The sequence below is a fragment of the Semicossyphus pulcher genome, unplaced genomic scaffold, assembly GCF_022749685.1.
Source record: "Semicossyphus pulcher isolate SPU_LCO1_2020_fin unplaced genomic scaffold, fSemPul1.0.p SCAF_2, whole genome shotgun sequence".
NCBI lineage: Eukaryota > Metazoa > Chordata > Actinopteri > Labriformes > Labridae > Semicossyphus > Semicossyphus pulcher.
Genome location: NW_027211693.1, coordinates 26,095,119 through 26,122,172, shown reverse-complemented (window position 1 = coordinate 26,122,172; position 27,054 = coordinate 26,095,119). Strand labels below are relative to the sequence as shown.

The 27,054-nt window shown below is 41.3% G+C and overlaps 1 protein-coding gene across 1 annotated transcript; it reads right to left on the bottom strand.

Annotated features, from left to right (window-relative positions):
• Nucleotides 1–235: 235 nt before the first annotated feature.
• cyfip2 (cytoplasmic FMR1 interacting protein 2) lies at nucleotides 236–26,569 on the bottom strand. The gene is made up of 30 exons (XM_069670086.1): nucleotides 26,384–26,569; nucleotides 19,561–19,710; nucleotides 19,371–19,460; nucleotides 18,555–18,632; nucleotides 16,942–17,043; nucleotides 16,643–16,824; nucleotides 16,458–16,554; nucleotides 14,918–15,046; nucleotides 14,698–14,802; nucleotides 14,519–14,607; nucleotides 14,161–14,398; nucleotides 13,828–13,980; nucleotides 13,191–13,330; nucleotides 12,418–12,565; nucleotides 11,568–11,721; nucleotides 11,296–11,452; nucleotides 11,117–11,213; nucleotides 10,958–11,034; nucleotides 10,757–10,865; nucleotides 10,541–10,660; nucleotides 10,239–10,438; nucleotides 10,068–10,155; nucleotides 9,786–9,929; nucleotides 9,542–9,632; nucleotides 6,985–7,115; nucleotides 4,768–4,840; nucleotides 4,543–4,637; nucleotides 3,458–3,696; nucleotides 2,644–2,791; nucleotides 236–2,146 (listed from the first exon to the last, which is right to left on the bottom strand). The coding sequence occupies exons 2-30, from the start codon at nucleotides 19,675–19,677 to the stop codon at nucleotides 1,979–1,981; spliced, it is 3,759 nt and encodes a 1,252-aa protein (XP_069526187.1). The 5' UTR covers nucleotides 19,678–19,710; nucleotides 26,384–26,569; the 3' UTR covers nucleotides 236–1,978.
• Between the last annotated feature and the right edge of the window lie 485 nt (nucleotides 26,570–27,054).

Genomic DNA, 27,054 nt, shown 5'->3' with positions numbered 1-27,054 from the left:
GACCAGCCAACAACCACAACTTCTTTTCTTTTCTTGAAATTGCTTATAAATATTAAAAAAATAATTACCCCTTCTATTTATTTGGCCATACATTTGTGAAATATTGACAAGAATATACGATGTTTAAAAATAATATAGATATGCCTGTCTTAAACAAATCCATCATGTGTTATCATAGACTCTAAACTTTACTTAAATTCTAAAAAAGAGTTTAAACACAACTTCACTCTTTCAGTTAAACATTTTTTATTTCATGGAAATACAACATAATTTCAAATCCTTTGCAGGACCATTGTTGTACATGTTATATTCTTTTTCTCCATTTTTTTGTACTTCAAAACATGGTCACTTGTACAACAATATCATAAACAAAGCCTCATGTCACAAATGGAGCCATTGATGACAATAAATTACACTTGCCATGCTAAGGTTTTGAGATGATACATTGGTACCTTCATTTTTACTAGATTAACCTTGAAATGAACAATACGTCAGAGTTGAATAAATATGATAAAAAGACACTGGAGTTACAAAAGAAACCTTCATTCAAAACGGAGCAGAAAAAGATCACAGGGCTGATTCAGGAGGGTTACTTCTTCATAGTTCATTTGATTTCCTTCATGTGAAAAAAATAGGGACAATTTTTGCATATTTTAACACTGCTAAATCTAAAGAAAAAAAATCCATCAATAGTAAATACTGACTATATTTAAGAAACTGCCCTTTAATTATAACTGACATTTTAGTTTTTTTCCTTTATGTGCAGTATAGGTCTGCATGACCAACATCATCCATTCACACTCAAAACAGGTTAATCTAGTACAGCACTGTCTTTATACAACCTAGAGGTATTTTCTAATCTTGTTTCTTTTGCTGTTTTTTAACTCTTGAAAAAGCAAACACATTTACCCAGATGAAGATGTTTTTTCTCCAAACTGTAAATAATATCACTGTATTCATTTACAGAATATAAAAATCTTTCCAGCAGACAAAAAAAACAAACAGTTGATGAGGTTTCCAGCCAGTAGTAGAGAGGCAAGTATACCAAGGATGTGTAAATTAAAATATTAATAATTAAAAACAAGAACGATTACAACACTCAACACTTCACTTAGTTCAACAGTGAAATTTACAGTGGGACTGGTACCAAATTAAAATGTGTCAGGAGGAAGCAAGTAAACCAGATGCAGGAGGGGTTTAAGATAAATAAAAGCAAATCAAGAACGCTATGTACCTTCATTCCTTTAAAAGCAAGCAGGCGAGGAAAAAGTAAGGAAGAAGTATTCAAATGCATCATGATAGACAATATGTATCATGGACATGGGCAGCCCAGATTATAATATAAATGAGTGAGGAGGTTGAAATGTTTCACAATAAACATGTTCAGGTCATAATATCTGACACGCAAAATGGTAGCACAGGTGTACTGGTGCTTGTGCTAGTACTGGTCGTAGCACGTAAGAGCACCATGTTTCACTTAAAAGATCTTTGTATAACTTAGAAAATTATTTCTTTTTCATTATAACTTTGTTAAATTTACTTTTGTCTCAGCTTGATTACGAATTCTGAAGGCATTTAGGCTGGGACTTTAGACAAGTGGCTTCATATTACAGGATAGAGTTACTCTTTTGGCAATTGTGTGAGTGGTCTAATCCACAGGTGTGCAGCGGAAGGAAGAAGAGAAGGCATGCATGAGTCTGAGTGAGAGCCACACAGATATTAAAGTAAAAAAAAAAGGTGTGAATATACACTTCTGCCTCTGGCCTGGTCCACTTCTAGGAGGGTGCAGGCTCCAAGAATTCAAAGATAGTCCCATGTTAGATAGAGAAACAGTGTAAGAGGATTTGTCTTTGGATTCTTAAAGCCAGCGTGGAGCCACTGTGGTTATGTATACTTCTACGAGACCAGGAAGAGGCAGAAATTAGTATCACAGCTATGTGTGTTTGCGTGTGTGTGAACTATGTGTGAAGGGTCATTTTCAACAGGTGGTAGCCAGGGATTGGTGTATAGGAGGCTGGAAACAGCGAACGTGCTCCACAGTGGAACTGTCCGTCTCCACCGCCTTCATGTACTTGTTGAGGATGGCAAAGATCTCATTGTTGAGGATCTGGTACTTCCTAATGCGGTCTGCCATCTTCTTCAAGGGCTGCAGAGGAAAACAGAATAGAAAAGAAATAAGTCGGACAATATCAAGAAGTTCAACCGTGTCTTAATCACCCTCGGTGTCAGAGTCCAGTGTAACCTCACTGTAAATATCCTGCCGACTGTAACGTTAACGTCGTTAAACTCTGCAAGAAATTCTCCATTGATTCTCCCACCCCAAGCCTGACAACTCTGAACTCCCGATGGTCTGAGCTCCTGTTCTGGTCTGAAAAGTGACCCCTAACAGTCCCCGTGCTCAGAGCCTCGACACCGGGCAGAGTCAGCGAGTAATACCACTAGCTGAAGGTTAACTTAGCTCTTGCTCTTAGCTGTTACATCGAGCTAATGCTAGAATCCGTTGTGCCCTGATTGGACAGTTTACCTTCCTCTGATTGGATGGTCAGTGGATGCACACAAAACATGAAATACATCAGCAGAGTGTGAAATTATTTAAGATCTTTTTGACCGTTATTTGACTCCATGCAGATGCAGTTTACCCACCACATTTTTGATGATCTCATCCTTGCCGTCCTGTCTTTGGACTTTGAGCAGATGGTAGCAGAAGTCAAAGAGGTCGAAGCGACGCTGCTGTCCCAACAGCACGATGATGGCACAGCCGGCCCAGTTCAGCCCGTCCCCAAAGCACTGCCTAAAGGCATGGCATGAATAACACACGAGTTAAGTTTCCATTTAAAGATGTGACAAGATTACAAAATTAATCTTTTAACAGTGGCTCATGTCTTCAGATGTAAGTGCAGCTTATAGTGCTTTTATCACCTGATGCTGGTAAAAATGTTCCTAAACCGGACGTGAACCAAGTTTTTGTCATGTATTTGAACCACAGCAACCTTCGTGTATTTTATTTTATTCATAGGCTCTCCTACTGCAATAGAGCTAGTTTTAACAGGGTTTAAATGCTTTGTCTCAACAGGGGAGGAGAAGCATATATTGCAACATCAAGGTGTATTGACAGTGTGTGTCTTTCCCTTATGCTTGATCACATCTTCTCTTTCTACACATGCAAACTTCAGCTCAGCCACAAGTAAAATAAGTTTGCAATATTTTTAGTTTATTTTAGATCAAAAATCTGAGATTTCCACTGAAAAAACAGATCAAACATTAAAACAAACCAAAATAATACAACTACACAAACTCCTCCAGGAAACACAGCCGTATATAACCCATTTTTCAGACTGCATTTGCATTCCATCCTGACAAGCTAAGACTATATTTTGAGTTGAATGACAAGATCCCAACAGGCATCACCAAAAACACTCGACTACAGTGCCACAAACTCTAGCCAGGTGCCACTCACTCTGCTGTGAACTCATGTGTGCCAACAGGGATGCAGTAGACAAACTGCATGGCACTCCACAGGCGGTGGAACTCCATACACTCGTCAACGTGCATCACACCGTTAGTGGGCGGGGGCCCGCGCCACACCCCGTCCTGCAGGAAACTGCGGATGCGCGTCAGGATGACCTCGAACATGGAGAGGCCGCAGCACAGACGCTCTTTGGTCAGCAGGTCCCCCTCGCGGGCAATGGCAATTTGCTGGTAAAAAAAACAGACACAATAAAAAAAGCTATTATTTAAGCATTATATGAACAACACTAGAATTAGTGCCTTGCGGTTGTATGCCACTGCCAACTAGTCAAATTCAAGTTACATTTCTGTCTGACTCTAAATGTTGGAGTTATTAAACAAAAGGTATCACATGTTTGTTTTGGCAAAATGGAAGTTAATACTATAGCAACATGTTTGATTCCAGTGAATAGTTTCCAGTGAGAAATATGCTGCCCTCACTTTTTTTATAAGATTTTTCTAGAGGAGGAGAGAGTACTGAGAAGAACTTTGACACATGATGCAATTATCATCACCTCAAGTTCAATATTAGCAAGATCAAAGAGCTTTTTGTGGATTAGCAGAGGAGCAGGAGGCCCCCTGTCCCGGTTGTCATCCAGTGAGAGGAAGTGAAAAGGGTGGAATCACACAAGTACCTTGGGGTCTAAATCAATAAGAAATGAATTGGAATGACAATATGAAGCATTTTGCTGTCACAGTGAAGTTTACCTTTCATCTTTTGGGTATAAAATGTCATCACGTCATTATTTTAAACCTATTACAAATTTGTGTGAAATTTTGTCATAACTAGCATATGAATTCTTGAGTTATGGCCACAAACGTGTTTTGTGAGGTCACAGTGACCTTGGCATTCTGACCACCAAAATGTAATCAGTTCATCCTTGACTCCAAGTGAACAGATATCGTGTTCACAGGAAAGTGATGGACGGACGGATGGACAACCCAAAAACATAATGCCTCCGGCCACGGGGGTTACGCCAGTGCGGAAGCATAATGAACTTAAAGAAGGAAAAACATAGGATTGATTTGTCTCACCTGTGGGGTTCCCAACCTCTCAATTAGAGGCACAAGGTGGAGAGGGGCGTACTTCGCTTCTAGCCTTTTCATCCTCACCTCCAGACGTTCTCCCTCTATATAACATGCAAACACAAGCAGGTCAATGTACATACTGAATACTAATGACACATATATTAACTGGACTGGACTTGATCGATTTAAACGTCTGCCCTTTTTATTTTCTACCTGCGACCTTTTGTTTACCTTTGATGTAGACTCTGGGCAGAATGTTCTGGAAGGGGGCGGCATGGAGCAGGTCGCACACTTCCTCCTGCGACTAAGATTCAAGAACAACACAAGACAGGGTCATTCAAAGTTCACCTCCCACTTTGCATTGTGTACATCCTTATGGAGCATGCAAGGTAGCCATGAGGTGGTGATGTTAAAGACCCTGCCTGACATTTTGAGGTTAATTCCTTGAACTTTGTCACAAAATCAATCACAGAGTTGGCTTGTTATTAAGAAAACAGCATTTAAAGCATATTTTAAATGCGCTAAGTTATTAGAAAACAGACATGGGATGGATTGATGGATTACGCTTCACTATAGTCAGCTTATGCAGAGACAAAGATAAGTGAATTTGCAAGTTGCTATGTTTATCAAGGCATGATGACAAGCCAAAATTAGCAGGTGATAATTTGTCACACTGTTAAGCACAATATCCCATGTAAGCTTATTTAGAAGCTAGAGGTCATGTTTACAACCACCTCAATAAACTCCCATCCTTCTGGGTGAAATGTCAGTGTGTTAGTGGTATTTTTGCGATGTGAAGACTAAGTGCTAACGGGTGGTGATGGAGATTGTTAGTTAAGACAACATGCGATAAATCAAACTAGATGAGGCGTCTTGACACTAAACGGTGATGAGAATAGAGAGACATGCAATTATGAAAAAAACAGACATACACACACACGTAAGTGCATTCAGACAGAAATGGTAGTACGAGTGACAGCTGAGTAGTGTTATGTAGACAGGCATCACAAGCCCCCAGAACCAGAAGAGGATATGAAGGAAGAAGTGTCGAGTTAAGCACAAGACTGAACCAACAACCAACCAGAAATGTTACATCAACTCTTCCATGGAAGAAACGGATGGAAAGAATCTACGATACAGAAGCCAAATGTGTTTTTTTACTTATTAAATTGCGTTGACAGAATTTCAGTTTTAAATTCCAATAATTTATTTAGTGTTTTGTATCAAAAATAATAATTTTACTTAAAGTAATAATCTCAAAAATGTCTATTAAGTCACTATCTATTGCCGAATGAGGTAACACAATGGTGACTGAGCCTATGGCCCACTGATGAAAGCCTTTGCATTTGCGGTATTACAGACTGTGTGTCTGTGGCGACATTCACGGAAAAAATCACAAGCGGTGCCCAGTTAGTGACGCGTTTTCCATAAGCCAGCAGTGGTTGGTCTGCCAGAGAGGGTAGGCGGAGCTAAGCTGCTGCTTTTCCGGTCTCTGCAAGTGTTGCGAGTAAACAGTAATCTACTATGGCTGAACAGGCAAAGAAAAGATCGATGACTACAGATACAACTTCAAAAATAAGTGAAAATCCAAAGAAAAAGAAAGTTACAACCATGACAAAGGGAGCCAGCCGAGAACGTCACACATGCAACACTGTCTGGATATCTGGGAAGTGTGCTCCCGCAATCACAGTTTATCGCCATAAGTGCCTCCAAAGAGAATACAACCGAGATCTTAGAAATTACAATTTTAACCACTGTTGATAAAATTAATTTTTTGTGAAAAATTAAAATTTTGTGTCAAAAATAATAATTTCACTTAATTCCTTATAAACAAAAAGAGTATTTTCAGTCCTTTTACTTCCACAGCTGATTGGAGGAGAAATAGTTTGTGCAAAACTGACATAATCAAAGAAGAAAGAGAAAGACAGCAGCCCACAACCAACAAGAGATAAAAGAGAGAGAAGTAGACATATTCTGCCTCTGTGATAGCAATAACAAAACCTAAATCCTTACCACCTGAGGTAGATGCCAGCGTGTAATGAAAAATAGAGTTTTGTTTCAGAATAAAAACCATCAAAGATTAAACATACTTGAGGCAGCACATGGACTGGGAGCCTGACTGTTTGTGACAATGACATTTGATTTTAGATGTGATTTAACACCATAAATAAGGCAGAAACCTTCAGGCCCCCAGGTTATTGGTCACCCACATAAACACATTGCAGTCAAGGCGGATATTATAGATAAGCGGGCTCCGCTCGCTGAGCGTGCTCAGGGGCCACAGAGGGAATTAATAGCAATAAAGGTTGGGAAAGCAGGGGAGGAATTGGAGACAAATAATCCGGCATAAAGATTCAGAACACTAGGAAAGAGAAGGGAGATACAGTCAGAGGTATGAGAATAAAACAGTTTAAGGGTAAATGTACACTTAAAGAGGAAATGTCTTACCAGAGCTTGCTCGATGAGCAGGCAGAAGAGGATGGCATTTCCCACCTCCCTTAAGCTCTGGAAAACATCTGTCTTCAGCTCAGCGTACTCGATAATATCCTTGAGCTGATGGTGGAAGAACTCCAGGATTCCTGGCATGGAAAAATACAGCCATGATACCTTGTTAAATCCATTTTTCTGTTAAAAAAAAAACACTCATCCACTATTAAAGCACCTCTTCATTCCTACAGTCTAATGCACTGTACAGCCAAGCACCTAGCGCCCTCTAATTCTTCATCATGCCATTGACAATCTATTGCCACCTGGATGAATCAGGATGATGTCAGCATGTCTGCCCAGCTGCCCTGACCCACATTTGGTACGAGCATCAGGCCCTCACAGCAGACGACGGGAGGATCATTAACTGCTGACAGTAAGATCACAGGCAGTAAGCCAGGTACAGAACTCTGGGTACAGAACATCAGTAATCTACAGATTAACTAAACGCTTCTCATAAGGATATGCCATCTGACTGGCCTCTAATCCGCACTCAGTGCTGAGCCAAAATGCACAGAGATAGGTCAGGGAAAAAAGGATTTAAAGCGAGTAGGCCGAAACGTAAAGAATCTTTTACACTCAAATGGGACATTTTGGAAGGCCGTATCCACACTAATTTCACTGTTGTATTACAAATAGATGATTTATATGTCTTCATGTATTTGTTTTATTTAGATTTTACAATACCACCTATCCCAAACCTAATTTCCATAACAGCAGAGTTGCTATTTCCCCCACTGTGTCCCCAATTAGCTCATATACACCCCTCCTATCTGTTTAAAGTACACACTGCTTGATTCTTGTTGATGAAGTGGTTTATATGTTGTCAGCATTTTCCTCTGCTAGCTGTGTGCTGCAAACATTAACAGCTGCTCCAACTGATATCTTATTCCAGTAATGTTTATGACTGCTCTCAAAGAGGCAGCTTGTGCAAGAAACACTAGAGAGGTGAGCAAGGAGAAAGATTAAAAAGGGCATTAAAATGGGAACAGAACAACATATTCGGTGTACTGAATGTAGCAAAAAGGGAGAAGTGACTTCCCAAAGAGATACAAGAGTGACCTTGTTAAGTAAGAGGAAAAGGGTAAAATCAAATAATGCTGAATAATGCTAGAAGCTATGTGCTAAGCCCTTAGCTTAATGCTAACCTCCGCATGCTAACCTGCTTACAGTGATAACACAATCATCCTAAATCAATGTTTGAACAGCCACCATTCTAGCTAAGCAAGTTAACGTGCTAACTTTAGCAAAGTAGCACAAAACACAAATCAGCAGAGGCTGATCTGGATGCCAACCTCTCCTAGCTGCCAGAGGAAAAGTCAACATCTGAAGACAACAAATAGCTCTACCAAATGTAATCCATCCAGGTGCCTGAGCTATTTCAGGATGGAGCAGAGTGGTGGACTGACTCGCAGACCCGCCATCACTCTGCCTTTACAATCTCCAGAGCCAAACTCCTCGCATGGCTAAAATCCAGCTGCTGACAAAGCCTAAAGACAGCATCCTGCTCTTTTATTTTGACAAATATAATTTTAGAAAGAAAATGTTGTTCAAAATTAGTCTGAATCCTCTACCTGAATTACCAGTTTTATGCAGGCAAAGGTAGTTTTGTATCATGGGTCAAGGTGTAACCCACTACTCTAAGACATCCTTTATTTCGTTAAGTATTTTAAGACGGATCTTTAATCTTCTCATGATCTTATGATCTTATTATTGTTTCGCCAATTCTAGGATAAAAAACACCTTTCACTGACCAGGCAAAGATAAGATGCTATCTTAAAGACCAGCTCAGTTTTAAGACATGTAAAATGCTGATTGAAATTATAAATTGTGTCCTCCCAAGGCATCTCCTCCTTCTCCCTCATTAAAAATTCCTGAATCTGCATAGTCCTTGCCCACTATGCAAATTTACAACTACCCCCCTTTGTCGCAAAAACAAAACACGTTTCTGCCATCATTTAGCGGCAACTTGTTGAAACTTAGCTTAACTTAATAGTCAGCAGTGAATTCACAAAAATTACGTTGACGGTAACAGCTGGCTCGCACATCGCCGAAGTGTTTGCCATAGGTTACACATAATGATATGCATAGCTTCACCCCGTCCATTAACGGGATTGGCTCCTTAGGTTTGTGACCTCACAAACCTGCCAATCTGAAAATGTGTTGTTCAGCCTGTCCTTGGTACACTGCAGTTTAAAAGCAGACAGGCCCAGCCATGGAGATGACTGCTGATGTTGTCCCTGATATGTCTTGTAGCACATGAGAAACACCACATGGAGATGTTTACACTTGATTTTCACTGAAGGGGGTCTTTAACGTTTGAAGTAATGACATGAAAGATGCAACCACACAAACCCACTATTGTAAATTCACCAACAATATGTTCAACACTCTTCTATACATTAACATATAACAATAATAACTTACTACGGCTAAATGGCACCAAAATAGCTGTTGTATGTCCACACATGTAACCTCATATGAACTCTAGTCGCTGTAACAGTGAGGATTGTGAGCTCACCTGGGGAGCCATACTCATGGCGCGGTAGGCGGCAGATCTTAGGCATGACTTCTATCAGTGTTTTTACGTACTGCAGTATGGTGCCCTGTAACTGCAAAGTGACGGGGGAAGATAGATTGAACACAGCAGGGAAGAGGAAGAGAGGGCACAGAGAGGGAACAAAAGAACTCACTGTGAGAATGCAGCACGCTGAGAGGGAAGGAAACATAATTTTAGGGATGCAATGAAAAATGAAGATAAATACCAGGCTCTTGACAATCTTGAGCAGCTCCTCCATCACGACTGCAATTCCTTGGTAACCAAGGAGACGGCAGATGGTCTTGAAGTGAGGCGGGCCAACAAAGTTTCTGTAGGAGCTGTATATGTGGGAGTAGGCAATGTTCAGAGGCTGAGAAGAGAGAGAGAAACAGAGAGACTGTGTTAATGTGGAAGAGTAGGAAGAGGGGTTTCCTTTGCACATACTGCTGAAAGATTTTAGGAAAATCTTCACTGTTATATCAAATGTAAGACAGCAGTAGCACTATACCTTGGACCCATACAGGTAGTAAGGCTGCACATTGGCTGGCTTGTCTCTTTGAGGCTCCTGGGTGAAGGGAATGGCTGTGCGTACAAAGCTGAAAAAAGAACAATGTTTAAAACCAATACAGGAAAGAAAGGCTGGTAAATAATCAATACAAATAAACACTAACAGACTGACCGGTTTGTGGATCCGTTGTAGCAGTAGTTGGGGAGGAAGTCGAAGTTGAGCTCCCAGAAGACGTGGAGCGTGATTCGCCCGTAGGGAGCGGACACGTTGTGGTTGGCTTCGCGGAACATGGCGTCAAAGCTGTCCAGGGTCATGTGCTTGCACAGGAGCCGGTGGGTTAGTCTGTTGATCTCCAGCAGCCACTCCAGCTCCTGGCAGGGATGGATACAGCATTAGGATGAGAAATTAGATTGAGAATATGATGATTCATACATATTAGTTTTGTAGTATCCTTCCCTGGTAGGTTATCTTACCACTATGGAAGTGAGGTCTTCGCTCTCAAAGCGGCTGATTGCGTGGTCCAGGGACTTGTACATTGCTGCAGAGATCCTCTGAGTGATCAGACGGTTCAGGTCAATAGAGCGACCCAGCAGCTGTAAGACAAAGGACGAAGTGTTATGAAAAGATGCTACACACTTTCAATAAGGGCCATGACATGCCATAAAGCACTACTTTCTGTTTTTTCACACCTGTACATGTCTCTGTTTGAGCAGGGTCTCGTAGCGGTTCGATGGAGGGTACGGGATGATCACGCCATAGTTTTTACACTCTGCTCGGAAGCGCTTGTCTAGGAGGACGCTGTGAAACACATGATTTAGCAGATTAAGTTTTCTGAGTGCTACAATACATCAAAAACTCTAAAAGTACAAAGATGAAGTCACTTTTCCTACCTTCCAGCCATTGCTTTGTAGTAGGCAAATATCTGATCTGCTAACTTGTAGACAAACTGGTCAAAGCAGAGGTTTACCTAAAGGCAAGAGTAACAGTATGAAGGTACTGTTTCTAAAGATCAACACTGAGGTAAAGATGGCTGCATTTTAGGAGCTTACCTCAGCCTCGATTTCATCGTACAGGAACTGTTTCTTGAACTTAGTGAGAGCGTAGTAGCCACTGTCGTTATACAAGTCTAGAGGATACAGCACGTATCTGGAGGAGGGAGAGTCCTAGTTATAATACAGTCTTAAAGCACAAACACAATCAGAGTTTTGCACTGAATGTTTTGTCTCACTCCATCATGGAGGGCTCCTTAGTCTCCAGGATGTGGTCGGTGAGGATCCAGGGCATGGACATCTCAATGGGGAACTGGATTCTGCGACCCATTGTCAACTCAAGGAAGAACTCTCTGAACCACAGCTGGGACAGGTCACAGCACTGCTGCAGGGCCTCTGGATGATTGAAGAAAGGGAGAAGAAAAGGAATTATATCTTATATCTTCAAATTTACAGTCAACGCAATTCAACTGAAAACACATCACATCATTTTTAAAGGACTGGCACTCACCGCTGAAGTTGAGCAGGTGTGTGAAGAAGAAGGAGTGTTTGTGGAAGTCTTCTATGGCCACCACAATGGGTCCATCCAGACTGCTGCGGAGGGTCTTCTTAGAGCCGCTCTTATCTGCTATCAAAGACTCCAGCATGGTGCGCACCATGTACAGCTGCAGAGGGAAGGGAGAGGTGATTTTCTGGTAAAAGTTGCACTAGCATTTATGTGATTTAAGTCAAGAAATAGCTCGGTTATGAGAGGAAAATTCTGAATATCACCTTTACCAAGAGGTGCAAAATATAGCAAACCATTTAGCTTTTGTGTTGAAAGTTAGGATACATTAACATCCTCACAAAAACCGACCTGTGTTACATGTTACTCTGAATGTCAGTTTCATTCAGTCTTTCACAGCCTAATCGGCTCTGCTCTATTTTGTCCAGGTGCCAACATGATCTAGCTACAGGAAGCGTTGCCTAGCTACACCATCCACTACTGCTCTCACATATAGTGTCAAGTGATGACACTCATTTGACTGGAACTGAATGAGTAAGGGCAGAGGATGTGTGGAAAATAAGTTGCAATGTTATTATGCAGTAGTAGGAGTACTATAGCCACTAGACGATCGCTAAACATTACAAGTATTATAGAACCAACAGCCAATTACAATTATGTAATATAATCATCAAGATGTGTTTGAAAAGCGGAAGGACAGTTCTTACAAAGCAAACACTACCGCCGGATTAAGATCATTCATATTGTAAACAGCAAGACTGTGCATTCATTCAAACTTCAAGCTCGCAGGAACTCAGCCATTCATTTAAAACTGTGCCAGCTGGAAAGCTTATGTAAGCCCTGTCTCGTGTCTTACCTGTGTGCTGGAAGGTCCTACAGCCCTGCGCGGCACTTTGATGTCAAATCCACCTTTCGGATCCTTCTCGCCCCTCAGACAGGGGTCATTTGGAGGTTCCCTCGCCCCCTCCCAGTCACAGACGGTCTTTCGGATGGCCTGAAGAACACTACAGATAAAAAACTTGATTTTAAAAGGTGCTTCAGGTCTTAAAGAGTAAAAAATCATGCTTGAATATCACCAGAGCCATTGGATAAAGATTAAAGGTTTGCCAATTTTCAACCTCAGTCCTATCATGCTATTATGGGGAGCTAATGCCATTATGGTAGGAAAAAAATGCAATTTCACTCCGTGCCTTTGGAGGACGCTATCAGCTTCTCCAATGGGCCCTGGAAAACATCCAGGCGGAGGCCAGGGAGCTTGCTAAACTACACCTCTTCAATCTAGGACGCCCGCCTCCGATGTCATGTAATTTTTAGACGGCCGGTATATTCTCGTCGTATTTTGTATTCTGTACCGCTCTGAGCCATTGCCTGCAGAGAAAACGGTAGTATTTCATTCCAGCGTCTCTCGCTGGGCCGTTCCTTTCAGAGGGAGTGGCGCAATGCATGCTGGGTGTTGAAGGAATGTAGAATGAGCAACTCATGGGAAAACACTAGCTGTTTGTACAACTTTCTCCACAGCTATGGCACCAATTTCAAATATTATTGCTTATAATAAACACCAGCTTTGACTGACAGTGGCTTTTTCCAGTGGAAAATTGCTCCTTTAATTTAGTGACAGTGCGTGTGTACCTGATGAGGACGTTCTTCTTCTTGCGTACAGCCTGGCGCAGAGGCTCTCTGAGGGTCATCTGAGCAAAGTCCTGCAGTGCTGCGTAGATGGTGTTCCTGATGGCCTGGTTAAACACTGACTCCATTCGGCCCATCAGAACCTGCACAGTTAATTACATACACTGTGATCATTATTGTCTTCTTGGTCGCAAGTACCCCTCACAATGAACTCGCAATTAAAAGATTATTTTACATCCTGGGAAACACACACTCTCTTGTATTCCCACTAACAATACCCTCCATGTTTTAAGACATGTAAAAATACTCAGCTCTGCAAAGTTACATTGTGACAGTCACAAATCTCAATTACATTACTCCTTCTTCCTATTGAAAAATCCCAAATCTAAGAATAGATGGAGCCAGGCTAACCCTGTCCCTCCTGTTTCCAGTCTTTATGCTAAGCTAAGCTACTTAGCATCTGGCTGCAGCTTCATATTAAACTTTGATCAATACCATTGATATGAGAGTGGTAGTGATCTTCACATTTACCTCTCAGGTGGAAAGTTAACAAGTGTATTAAGATCTATTTCTTTTAGGTGAATATTCCATGACTATAAAAGGAGCATTTCAACACCTGTCAGTGTCCCCGGTGTTTTACCTGCAGCCCTTTGATCATGGCAATGACCTCCACCAGGGCAAACTTCTCCTCACTGGTGTAATTGTAACGCGTGGCCCGTTCATACTCCTCCGCTGTGCCTGGGCAGTCCTTGTTACAGAATTTATCCGTGGGATGGACCAGCTTCCACGAGTACTGAAAGAGTCAAAGAGAGCTTTAAATAGATCAAAGCTACAACGATCAATGGCAAAACGACAATCTATTCATACCTAAACCCACGCATATTGACTGCCTTAAAAATGTTATATCCCCACCCACACACACACACACACACACACACACACACACACAGAGCCAATCCATCGCTTCACTCACAACTTCCATGACGTGCGTGCTCCACTTGGACAGCAGCTGCAAGCCCCTCAGAGCGAGATCGAACAGCTCTCTGTACTCCTCGTCAGACTTCTGGCTGTCTAGGCCCGAGCCCGTCACCACCTCGCTGTTGCTGTAACGCGCCAGCTCCGAGATGAAACGGATGTGGTCCTCCCTGATCTGCACCATCTGCTCACACAGGTTGTACTGAGGCGAGATGCTGCTCTGGGTGCACGTCCACCTGGACACAAGACAGAACAAGATGGAGGGTTGAGGGCGGGCGAGCAGATGGTGCAGTGGTCAAGAATAGCAGAGCACTTCTCTATATTACTAAAATAGATGGCTAGACAGGTCCTCTTACTTGGACTTGTTTTCTTCGTAGTGAGCACTTGTCTCAATGTAGCGCGACAGCTCTATCTGCATGTCTCCGAATAGTGGCACCACTTGAAGCTGAAAAGCAGAAGAGAACGGCTCGCAGTCATATCATGCTCACAAAGACAAGTCAGGATAAAAGAGCCGCTGAAAAAACAAAAGACTTACTTTGAAAAACTTGTCAATCTTGCTCAGGTTGATTCTCTTTTTGGCGTCTAGTTTGTAGATATTACTCACATTCCCATCCATCAGGTACAAACCAAAGCCCATCACCTGACACAAAGAGAGACGCGATTTGTTTAACACGAGCAAAGGACATATAGGCAGCTATAAAACACAGTTTGCTGTTATAGGTTAGATGCAGGTAGAGAAGTCAAAAAGTGTTTACCTTGAGCAGCATGTGTTTCTCACTGGGAGTCAAATACATCTTGTTCTCGTAATAGTCTACACAGATGTTCACGATGTCTGCCAAAAGTTCCTCGTAGCCAGGAATCACCTCCAACTGTTGGTGCAGGCACTACAGAGGAACAGAGGGGAAACAACAGGTCACCTTCAGACCAATCTCGGATCCGTTTGGCTACAGTCTGATGACGATATAGCCTCTGGGGACAACGGTGAACATGCCGGGCGTGTAGCCAGCGGTTAGCAAAACTGAAACCGAAAGACTTCCTTTTCTATGTGCTGCTTTTGTTACAGAAAAAGAAACCGAAAAATGAAGCTTTGTCAGGTCTGTCCTCAAGAGGAGAAGAAAACTACTTTTAAAATTGTTGAACTGAGGTCGGATCGATCTGATGCATTCGAGGAAGTCGGGAAATCTAATCAATGAACGACTTCACAAGCGTCACGGGAATTTATCTCAAATTTTAGATATAGAACAGATTGTTAGCTGAACATGCTGCAGATTTCTGCCTGTAGAGATTAATATAAAAGAAGCTAAATCATCGTCAGATAGCCGCTGATGGGAGCTGGGCTGGTAATACGCTCCGCCTGCTTTTGCCACACAGACTGTTTTTCCTGCATACACCGCAGCCTGCTGATGCGTGATTGGTCAATACTACTCGGACTACAAGCGTACTACAAACGGAAACCAGAACACTTGCTATCCCTTAAATCCACGCCCCTGCTGACAGAATCTACATTTCTATGTAGAATCTGTTAATAGAAATGAGCATTAGACTAATATATTTACAGGCAAATGCCAAAAAAGGCTCATTCTACTTGGCATATAGTTAAATAACATAAAGTAAACCTTTTAACGCAATAACTTTGTATTTATTGCAATCATGATAAATTCAAAGAGGATGTACAAGCTTTTCATTTGTTTCAAATGAGCTTTCAATGGGGATTTGAGTCATTAAAAAAGGACCAAAGCAATCTTTTAATTCAGCCAAAATCATCTGTAACACTGACTTGGTCAGTGTCTGTCACTCGACTCGACTCACTGACATTTTAAATTAACTTTTCTGCAAAAAATTGTCTGATTTTCTTTTTCCTTTCTTTGGCATTATTTATCTGAAAGTCGACAGTGTAATACTTAAATTGGAAGGCTGAATACATCATTGTTCAGCAGGTCAGATGTTAATGTTTAGGATAAGAGCTTAATTGTCCCTTTAGACACTTTCATTTAGACTGCACAATATGTCACTTGTCACCCTTAAAATAGTGCAAGCACAAATGTGAGTCAGCTCAATTAATATAGCAAGTCATTTCCTGGAGTACTTGGTAGACGGCTGAAGTAATTCTTTCTTATACAGAATACACATTTGTACAAAGATACACTGGAAAAACACCTAGAGTCCCCTCACGACTGCAGTCAGGAATACAAAAAGCCTGTTTAATTTTAAAAAGTCAATCTTCTATCCTATATGTCCATACTGTTGTTAACATAAATACATTACGCATTATAGAAAACAGTCTACGATACCAACCTGAGTGATCCTGTTGTGATTGGCTAAAAACATTGAGAGGTTCTGGGACTCCTGGATGGATTGAGGGTCGGCCATCTTCCTCAAGAACTGAGCGGCCCTGAAAGCAGAGGAGAAATGTTAATTTGTTTGTTTGTTTGTTTTTTACAATGTTTAGGGTTTGGATTCCTTTGTTTCAGAGCGACTACCTTTTGTAGGCAGAGTGGTCATTCTTAACGCTACACTTCATGTTCTTCAGTTCGTCCAGCACCGCAAACATGTTGATGAATTTGCCCAGAGTGAGCAGGTAGGCCTCAGAGACAAAGTCCTTCCTTCTCTCAGCGTGACACAGACGCTTCACTTCACTACAGAAACGCTCTATGGCTTTCCTCTGCGAAGACAAACACAAAGATGTCAAAATGATATGGCGCATAAGCATGTCTCTTGATCTTTTCAGCTTCACTCAATCATTAAGCATGAAAACCACTGTTGTGCAACAGAGCCTTACCTGGAAGTACATGAATTTCATGAGCTTGGTCACTTCAGGTTCTAACACCTCCACTGTTTTCTCATAGATCTCCACTCTGTTGGGCTGCTCATTGCATTTCACCTAGAAAACACAAGAGGGTGCCATCATACAGCTTTATTTAGCAACAGCAGTGTACAGGTTGTTTAATTTAGCAGGTCCATGCTACTTTATAATTAGCTTGCAGCATGATTCAGTAATTATTTTAGATATAGTTTTATTTCTCTCTGTTTTATATTTGTCCAACTCTTAAGGGATTCTGTTTTCATAATGCATTAGCTCTACCTGTCCAGTTTGGGAAATGAAAGTCACCCAGGTGACACTAGAGAACATTTCAAGGTACAGCGACTCAATTTATTGGTCAATGTATCTTAAATGGAAAAGCGCTGACAGCTGAGCTTCATAAATTTGCCCTCTCGAGGTCCAATTCACAAAGGATATGCAATCTGTCCTTGTTATATGTCTGATACGTGGAGGAACTGTGAAGAGGAGAGGGGGCAGCTCTTTTTTCACTTTATTGAGAAGCCCAGACTCGACAGATGTGATATCTGTTTAAACATCTGCAACGCCGCTTACTCCCTGGAGCGAGCCGGCGAGATCAGGCTGTCCAGACAAAATAACACTCTCATTCCCATCATGCGTAATGGCTCCAGACACGTCCACAAGCGTCTGGAAAAGCCTGGACTGGATTTAACCCCTTATTACATTGATTACGACATAATATCATTTACAGATTGTATTTACAGATAATTTTATTTTTGTAGCTCAAACAAAGGAGTATTTTTTGCCCTGATCGCTGTAAAGTCTGGATGTGAAACCCTGGATAAATATTGTGCTTCAGTTACCATTGAGTCTTTGAGGATGGTCATATTAAGAATCTTACTGTGTGTGGCTATTAGTGCTGTCAAAGAATATTCTTAATTCGAATATATAACCCAATTGTAATAAGAAACGCATGTTCGGTTATTAAAATTAATATTTGCATGTTCACGTATGTCCTCGCACGCACTCTCTTGGTTACGGAGTGTCACTTAATACTATGATACGTCAATAATAAACTTTAGTCTAGCTGAAACGAGCAAATACAACAACCGTCTGCCGTGTGGTAATGATGGCAGAGAATTCAAATCCCAGCCCGGCCGAACAGAGGCAGATTCTCAGCCCCAGAACAACAGAAAGTAGATAGATAGATGGACAGATAGATGGTATAGGTATGTTAATTTTTTAAGACATCTCTGTTATGTAGAAGGAATAATCAAACATCATTTGTGGCCAATTTTGACAGAACTAGTGGCTATTAGTGCTGTTGTTTGTGAACGTTTTTGCAATTGGGGTCATGTGTAATATATTAATGCATATAAATTGAAGCAAACAGCACCAGAGCACAGAGACACTATTCTCTTGGCAGCACATTTAGTTTGTGCAGGTTTAGTGACTGTTAAGGCCATGCAATCTTTTTAATGAACTAGCCTCACAGTCTGCTGAACAAGATCAGATCAGGAAGGGAAGAAAATTTAACATACAAAAACAGAGATGCAGTAAGAGGTTAGGTATCGTGTTAAGTGCAAGTGTGTGAGTATATGTGTGTGCGTTACCTGGGGAATGGCTCTGGAGCAGCTTCTCCAAGTGTAAAGCATCACAGCATACTCATGTCCTTCCTCCAGCATCTCATTCTGCACACACACAAAATATAGACATCTTTAACTCTTAATGCACAGTTACAGCGAATATTCATTTGACAAAAGCCTTGATTGGATTCGTTATCCCTCATGACTGTTGCATATGTTTGTTGTTACAATTTGCAGCGGCATTCAACAACACAAAACATTTTTAACATCTCAAATATTCCAGCATGAATGGGGCTTGATAAATATTGCAGCAGGGGAACGTTCGCTTCATTCAGAAGTAGGTGAGACAGATTTCTCCGTCCCAAAGGCTAAACTGAGGAGTGTCCTCAAATAGACCTGCTTCAACCTCAATGGGACTTCCTGCTTTAACAGGGTTAAATAAAGCACTACTTCCCCTCTTTGCCAGGCAAATCACACTCTCCATTCATTCACCATCAGGGGAAAGAGGTTTCCTGGTCCACTGCCTGCCTGATTCACCAGTGTGTGAGTGAAGTATGTGTCTATATGAGCATGTCTGTGTGTGTATGTGTGTCCTGCCTCGGGCCTTGCCAAATCCTAACAAAAGGGCCGAATGATAATCAATTCACAATAAAACAAGGGTCTCTTTTAGGGTGTGAGGCTGCTTCCCACAGTCGGCTTTGTGTTCACTGAAAGGGGAACAGCAACTATTTACGATGGACAACAAAAAAATTGATTCACCACTCAGATGCAAAACTAATACGATGGCAATCTTCACTGTGTGTGTGTGTGTGTTTGTGTTTTAGACTTGAGCACATTTCTCACCATGCTGGAGTGGACTGTAGCTTGCTCTATATAGCGGGCGATGCCGGTCACAAACGCATTCCTGTCTTCAAAGTTGGTGTCAAAATTAGCCTGTAGAAGGAGGGAGAAAGCAATGAAAGGGGTATAATGTAAGCGTCTAAACAATTTGGGATGATGGTGGGTAGTGGTGTCAGTGTGTCTGAGAGTGTACCTGGTACATGATAGAGGAGGGAGGGGGTTCGATGCATGGCTGCTGATCCGGGAGGGGCAGCTCCTCCAGCAGGTCCACGTTGGACAGGGCATCCTCCAGGGTCACGTGGGTCGTCATGCTTACTAGGCGTCACTCACACAACACCCCAGTCTGATGACAGAAAGAAAGAAAAGGAGCATTGATATGAGAAGTGCACAAATAAACACCATAACAAAAATTCTGATGCAAAGTGTGACTGAATATGCATCCAGGGGTACTTTTACTCAATTCTGTAGTAGCTAGGGTTTCATTTTAATAATGTCTAATACATGTTTTAAAAATTAAAATGCAGATTAGTTCAATAAACACATCCACGTATTGAGTCAGAAAAACTGAAACTGTGTATTTCTGCTAAGAATACATGAGCTAGCTTACAAACTGTTTTGTTTGTAAGCTAGCAGAGAAGTTGAAACTGCTAGCTAAAAGTTAATGATTTCTTGTTAAAATAATTAGCCAAAGGTGATGGACAAACAGCTGAATTTGATTAAGTAATAGTAAATCTGTTTAAATATTTAGCAACTGATATAATATACAGTATGGGAGTAACAGTTGTAATAGTTAAATAGTTAGTAATGTAAATGGTTTGAATAGTTACCTAAAGAGTTAGCTTAAAGTATAAATTATTCAAAATATTAGCTACACTGTTAGCTAAAAGTAAAGGATAACTGGTTCAAATTGTAACTTAAACAGTGAGCTTGAGGTAATATTTAAATGGTTTAAGTCGTTAGCTAAATAGTTAGCTTAAAGGAATGGATAAATGGTTCAAATTCTAAGTTAAACAGTGAGGCAAAGTAGAACTACTTTAAGTTGTTAGCTAAATTGTTAGCTAAAATTGATGGATAACTGATTCAAATTGTCAGTTAAACAATGAGCTTGAGGCAAAGTAGAGATAATTTAAGTTGTAAGCTAAATAGTTAGCTTAAATGAATGGATGAATGGTTCAAATTGTTAGATAAAATTGATGGATAACTGGTTAAAATTGAAGTTAAAGAGTGAACTTGAGGCAATGGATAAATGGTTCAAATAGTAGTGTTAGCTAAACGTGATCAGATAAATGGTTCAAATATCTAGCTAAGCAGTTAGCCAAGAGTCATGGAGAATTATTGGGGGCTCTAAAAGGTTAGAGGATGCAGAATGAATAAAGATAAAAGGAATGAGGAAGGTCACACAATTTAAAAATATCAGCTATAGTCACGTGATTTTTCTTTCCCCTCAGAAACAAATTAACCCAATATTCTTTTTATATGTCTAGACCACTCCACTTCCTCTTATGAGACCCTGTTTAGGCTATGTGGTGCAGGGTGTTCACCCTGCACCTGTATCCTCTCCCATTTCACCATATGTCAATGCTCAGAGGAAGTAAAGGGCAGAGGCCCCTCACTGTTTCCTTCATATTTGACTAGAGGCATATTTGAAGCGTATAATTCTTGAAATGCCTAGACCTGGAAATCTCATTGATGTGAGAGAGGCAGAGACAGGTCTGGTCTGGCAGTGAATGACATTTGACAAATGGACTCTAGCAAATGTTGTGGACTCACTGGCATTATGTGGTTTTCACAGAAGCTTTCCCTGATATGCTCTATCAAATAATGTTGAGTAATATATGTAAACACACAGCATATGCACCTTAATTACAACGGATCAAAATTCACAGTTATAATACTGACTAGACCCCCTTGTAACGGCACAGCCTGAGCAGCGCCCCGTCTCCCATTACAAAACAGAGACCCAGCTAAAGCAGTGTGTATGTGCCCACCGGTATGTCATGTGCCTCTAAGAAATGTGCGTTTACGTCTGACCTGGCAGACAGGGCTGGCAGGGACGATAATCAGCTTAATATTCACAGCCAGAAAGAGTACAACTAGAGCTGAGAGGGATAGGATCCAAAGAGCGAAGAGAAAAGAGGCAGATACATTTAAATAAAATTCTTCTCCTCGCTATAGGTAGACAAAGAACTCACTGTTACATGAGGTATTACACAGCCATTACGTATTTGTATATCGATACAAATCTTGTTAAGGTATCTTGAATAGTCAGGTTTGTATTAGTTTTGGACGTCAGCCATTGACTGAGGATCTAATGAACAGGTAGGTGAATAAATGATGTAACAGCAGCAAATGTGAGATTTTAACCCTGGATTTAAAAAGGGAAAAATATCAAGCTGTTGCTTTTTCAAGGCTTTTACTAAATGGCGCAATCTTCATATAGAAAGAGTAAGTGTAAGGCATCATTGTGAAATATCCTATATACGACAGAGGCTTATATCCTACTTTGACTGAGACACTTTGTTCTTGATCATGCACACATGTGCAGGCCCACAGACATGAACATAAATGTGACAAAAAGCAGGGCGGTGGAGTTTCCTGTCACATCAAACTGTCAAAGTTTACTGAGGTTATATCTGCAATGAGGTAAGCCAACAGTCTCGAGGCCGAAATCAGATGGAGGGCTGAGTCATCAAACCTCTAATGAAACTAATGAGTGGATGACACCTCAGTGTACTCACCAGAAAAGCTATTCACAGAAACATTGTAAGAAGGTGGTAGCCTTATCTAAAGTCAGGTTTACTAGTTGCTTATGTCAAATCTATGTTGTCCAATCTCACTTCCCGCAATTATGTGCATTGGAATACTTTAATTTTTATAATTCTTTGTCTTTCTTATAAATGGCTTGTGGTTGATGATGTATTGCAAATATGAAAATGAAACAAGTAAAAGAGTTGCAGGTTTGATATATTGGTTAACACTGAAGACGGCCCTGTGCTGATGTTACCTAGTCATTTCTAAGTGGCTGTTTCCTGTATTCTTTCACAGCTGTTCATTTCAAAGCCTGGATTCAGACTCAGTTATTTTTATTTGCACAGCTTATAGAAAACGAAACATGCAGCTTGCTACAAGGGCTTCTGTCAGGCACACAAACATGCTATGTGCTGCTAAACTCCCATCTGTGCTTGAGAATACAGGCACAGACTGAAGCCCGGGTTGGCTGAATAAACTTTCCCACCCTGTACCCGATTCTGTTCAACAGTTGGTGTGTGTGTGTCTGTGCGAGCGTGTGTTTATGTGTGCATCTTTACAAAGCAAAGAGCCCCTTCATTCCCTTCTGGACACTTAGTAACCTAGCCGTAGGCCTGTTTTACACTGGAACAAGCAAGTGAGACCACACAAGGAAACTCTTTTTACAAGCCCCATACAGTAGTTGGACTCTTGGGAAAATAGCCTGAAGAACATTACTGACAGGCATAGCAAAAAAAAAGTCCTCCTGACACTACAACTAGCCTATACATCAAAACTAGGGTCAGTTATTTTCCTCCTGACAAACCATGAGGATCCAATGGAAGTGCTCAAAACATTACAGCTAGAGCCGGAGCAATATGGAATTTTTTAAGAGGGAATAAATTCACTTGTTACCGATATGGTGGCTGATATAGCAAATTTTATAGCCAACTTGAACTGATATGACTGAGCAAAGATAGTCAGTGGGCTGCTTTCTCAAACTAATAACTTAAAGGAGCAATTTGCCCCTGGAAAAGGCCGCTGTCAGTCACAGCTGGTGTTCTCTGTAATCAATAGAAGCGATAATATTTGAAATTGGCGCCATAGCTGTGGAGAAAGTTGTACAAACAGCTAGTGATTTCCCATGAGTTGCCCATTCTACATTCCTTCAAAACCCAGCATGCATTGCGCCCCTCCCTCTGAAAGGAACGGTCCAGCAAGAGACGGATACAGAAATACTACTGTTTTTGCTGCAGGCAAAGGCTCAGAGCGGTACAAAATCCGAAATACAACGAGACTATACTGGTGGATCGTCTAAGAAATCTTCGGGTCTGCAGTCTACATTTCAAACCTGAAAATTTTGAGCGACACATGTCATCGGAGGCGGGAGTCCGATTGAGGAAGTGTAGTTTAGTGAGCTCCTTGGCCTCCGCCAGATGACACATGTTACATAGTCTGGCGGAGGTTTTCCAGGGCCGATTGGAGGAGCGGATAGCATCCTCCAAAGGCCCCCTCCCCATAATAGCCTGATAGGACTGAGGTTGAAGATCACCGAACTGGCCTTTTAAGCTAAGCTGTGATGCTATATATATAGCTATATATAGTATTGTTAAAAATAGAGTCAGAGAATTTCTAAATCACCCCAAGCATTGTTTTCTGCATTATATGCTCTTTAAAATACGTTTTCAAATCAGCACATATCAGGAATAAAATGGCAACACAAATATATCTGTCCCAAGCCCATATCGACCTTATAATATCGGCCCGTTACTATTGGCTAGCCAACATATCAGTCAAGCTCTAATAACAACTACAAATAAAAATGGGAACGATATAATAGAACAGTTAAAAAAATACCCATAAAAAGCAATAAAACAGACAATACATAATTTGTAGAAGAAACTCACTACCAGCATGTACAGCGAGGTCTTTGTGTAATACATCTTGCCTGAGAGAAACACAGAGAGTGAGAGAAAGTGTGTCAACTCCAGGGTCACACCACTCAATGGGATCTCCCCCCAAGGCCAGCTCTGTAATATATATTCATCCTCACGATGAGATGAGATCGGATCAGCACGGAGGAGACAGGGAATCTTAGCATTTAGACACGCACACACATGATCTTTTACAACACATTGACTGACATAACTCACACCGACACCAGTGTAACGTGTGTGCTCCAGCAGCATCAGTGCAGTCTGCAGTTTGTGATCATGTGCAGGACGCTGGCTGAAGCTATTTGACACGCTGATTGTCGTTTCAGAGATCAGCGCCGCAAAACTGCTGTCGTCTCATGATCCCCATGATGTCATGCTTTCCTTTTAGACCAACAACAATGACCATCACATGAATACTCAATGGGGGGAAAACACAGAAGCCAATCTCACATGACAAGTAAACAAAAACGTAAATTAACATCACCTGCCTTTAACGTTTCAGTGTGTTGTTTCTGTATAGATTTGTGGTCATTAGGGAAAAAAGAAGTATCAAACTTATGCTTACAAATGGGATTTGGCCACCATGGTTTGTCCACATTGTTCACCTCTACTTCCCTTTTCTTTGGTTGTTTGGTTTGCTGGTCATTTTGTCTACACGCATGTCTGATCATTTTACTGATCCGACAAAAACAAAACAGCTGTTACTACTAGCTGCAAATGGCTGCTCATGATCATGTATTGAGGTTTACATGTACTCCCAGAAATACGTTAAAACTACAAGGTGAATATGCAATTGCTTCAACAAAACTAAGCCATATTATGGGCTACTAGGCTGAGCCAAATGGTTGTTGCTTTTGTCGATCAAAATGTGAAATATTATTAATTCAAAAGTATAAACTGTCACAAATGTCAATCACAATCCCTCAGAACCCAAGTTATTGTCTTCAGATGTTTTATTTTGTCCAACCTGCAGTTAATAAATCCCAAATTGATCATCTTACAAAGATATTAAACAGAGAAAGGACAGATATCTTCATGTTTGTGTAACTAGGACAAGTAAATCTTTGGCATATTTACTTGATGTTTAATTCCAATTTAGTGCTGGTCATCAATCAAGTAACAGCCATTCATTTTCTATTGATCGACTGTAAATGTATCTTTAAGTGAAAGACATGACAGTGATATCAGAGAGGGAAATAACCTCAGGTCTGAGGGCCGTAAACAACAAATTATCCACATATCCTTTATATAACACATCTATTGCATATCTGTCCCTTATTTAAATGTGATCCTTCCTCTATTGTTTCTTCCCTTTTTACATTAAATTATTGTATTGAGGGTTATATTTCTTAATCAACACCAAGGGTGTATGAAAGGGTGGTGCCAGATCCTGTGCTGACTGCAAAGTAGGCTAACCTTTGAGAGAAATGTATGATTTGGCTCTATAATTATAAACTGACTTGTCTAGAGATATTGCTGGAATCATATGGTGATTTTTGAATCAGTATGAGCAGCAGTAAAGCATCCAGAGCCTTATCATTACATAATTGCTCGTTGGTGAGGGGCTGGCGTGGAGATTTACAACTCAGTGAGTCTGCAAGAGGGATATTCATAATTCTACGCTTCATTAGTGGATGGACACAGATCATAATCTACTAGAGAGATCGGCCTAAAATTAAACAGCAGTGTTAAGAAACGGAAGTAGGTGAACCTGTCATTTGTGCATCAGTAACAGGCCTGCCTGCCTGCAGCTGTGATAGCTGTGAAAACGTCTATAATGCTGTGCAGATCGCCTGCTCTCATTTACATGCAATGCCCTGCTGGCCGGATGGGTCAAAGCGGCGATCCAGAAGAGAAAATAGTGCCCATTAAATGATGAAAGGAGGTGAAATCGAGCCGAATGAAGCATCAATTTCACTCGCCTATTTAACATAGCGGTTATCTGTTTTCTCTGTGCGGCGAAAACGCCGCTATCAGGTCAGAAAATCGCCGATCCATCCTTCATCAGCGTGCACTTGCTACACAGGCACCCTCTCCTCACCCCACCCATCTCAGCGTGAGCTACGATGCCGATGTGAGCTACCGGGGATCCCATTCATGTGTCAGAATAATCCGCGAAAACCGGGACGCTCGGTACGGCTCTCACTTCAGGGCGATTTCTCCACGATGGACCCTTTTATCTTGTTTGTGCACGGACGGAAAAGTAACGGAAACGATGCACGGTACGAGGAGGAACGAGAGAGGGAGGGAGAGAAAGAGAAAAAACAGCTCCAGTCTCCAGCCATCATCACTACCCAGCGCACATCATCTGTAGCGCTGCGGCTCCATCCATCGCTGCAGAAAGCCACATACCTGTAAATTGCATGTCCGTCCGGCGGAACACGGAAACGGGCAGACGGTGTCGCGGTCTGCGACGGCGGTCCAATGTTTGCTGGTCTTTTTTCGCTCGTCTTCTGTGCCGATTGATGCTCTAGTTTCGCCCAGTACCTACCCAGTGCTGCTAATCCACCCCACACAAAGAGCAGAAAATGGCTGCAAGTGCATTTTCTTAAAGGGACAGTCACAGTCGAGGGATGGGGGATGATGAGGGGCCCCGACATGTTGATTCTACTCATTTCAGTTTTTACTAGTAGTTTTTGTAAACTTCATTTTACATCCGGAGACTACGTGCTGCTTTTTAGACATACAGTGTTTTAACGTTAAAAGTAGTGCGTATATGCGTCTGAGTAGGGAACGGCCTGATCAAATGAACTTTGCTTTGCATGAAATAGACCAGAGAGTACAGTCCTCTGAAAACGACACCTAAATAGGTCTCTTTATATGTTACAGCAAACTCGTCTTAGGGGTACTCATGTTTGTGTATTGATAGTTAGCTAAAAACACAATATTAGACTTGACTTTTTTAAATGAAGGTTAAACTAAATAAAAAACATAGAAAATGAATCGATAAGTACCCCAGATCCCTAGCTGCAAGATGTTATAACTTGTCAAGTTATTCTTAGTTCATCCTGTTGTGTAAATTG

Bases quoted from the DNA above. Each gene is read 5' to 3' on its own strand.
- cyfip2 (XM_069670086.1), bottom strand. From the start codon at position 19,677: ATGACGACCCACGTGACCCTGGAGGATGCCCTGTCCAACGTGGACCTG. The intron at 15,047-16,457 runs GTTGGTATCGTA...GTTCCTCTGTAG, and splicing joins ATCACAACAGGATCACTCAG to TGCCTGCACCAACAGTTGGA. The intron at 2,147-2,643 runs GTGGGTAAACTG...TTTCCTCTGCAG, and splicing joins ATGAGATCATCAAAAATGTG to CCCTTGAAGAAGATGGCAGA.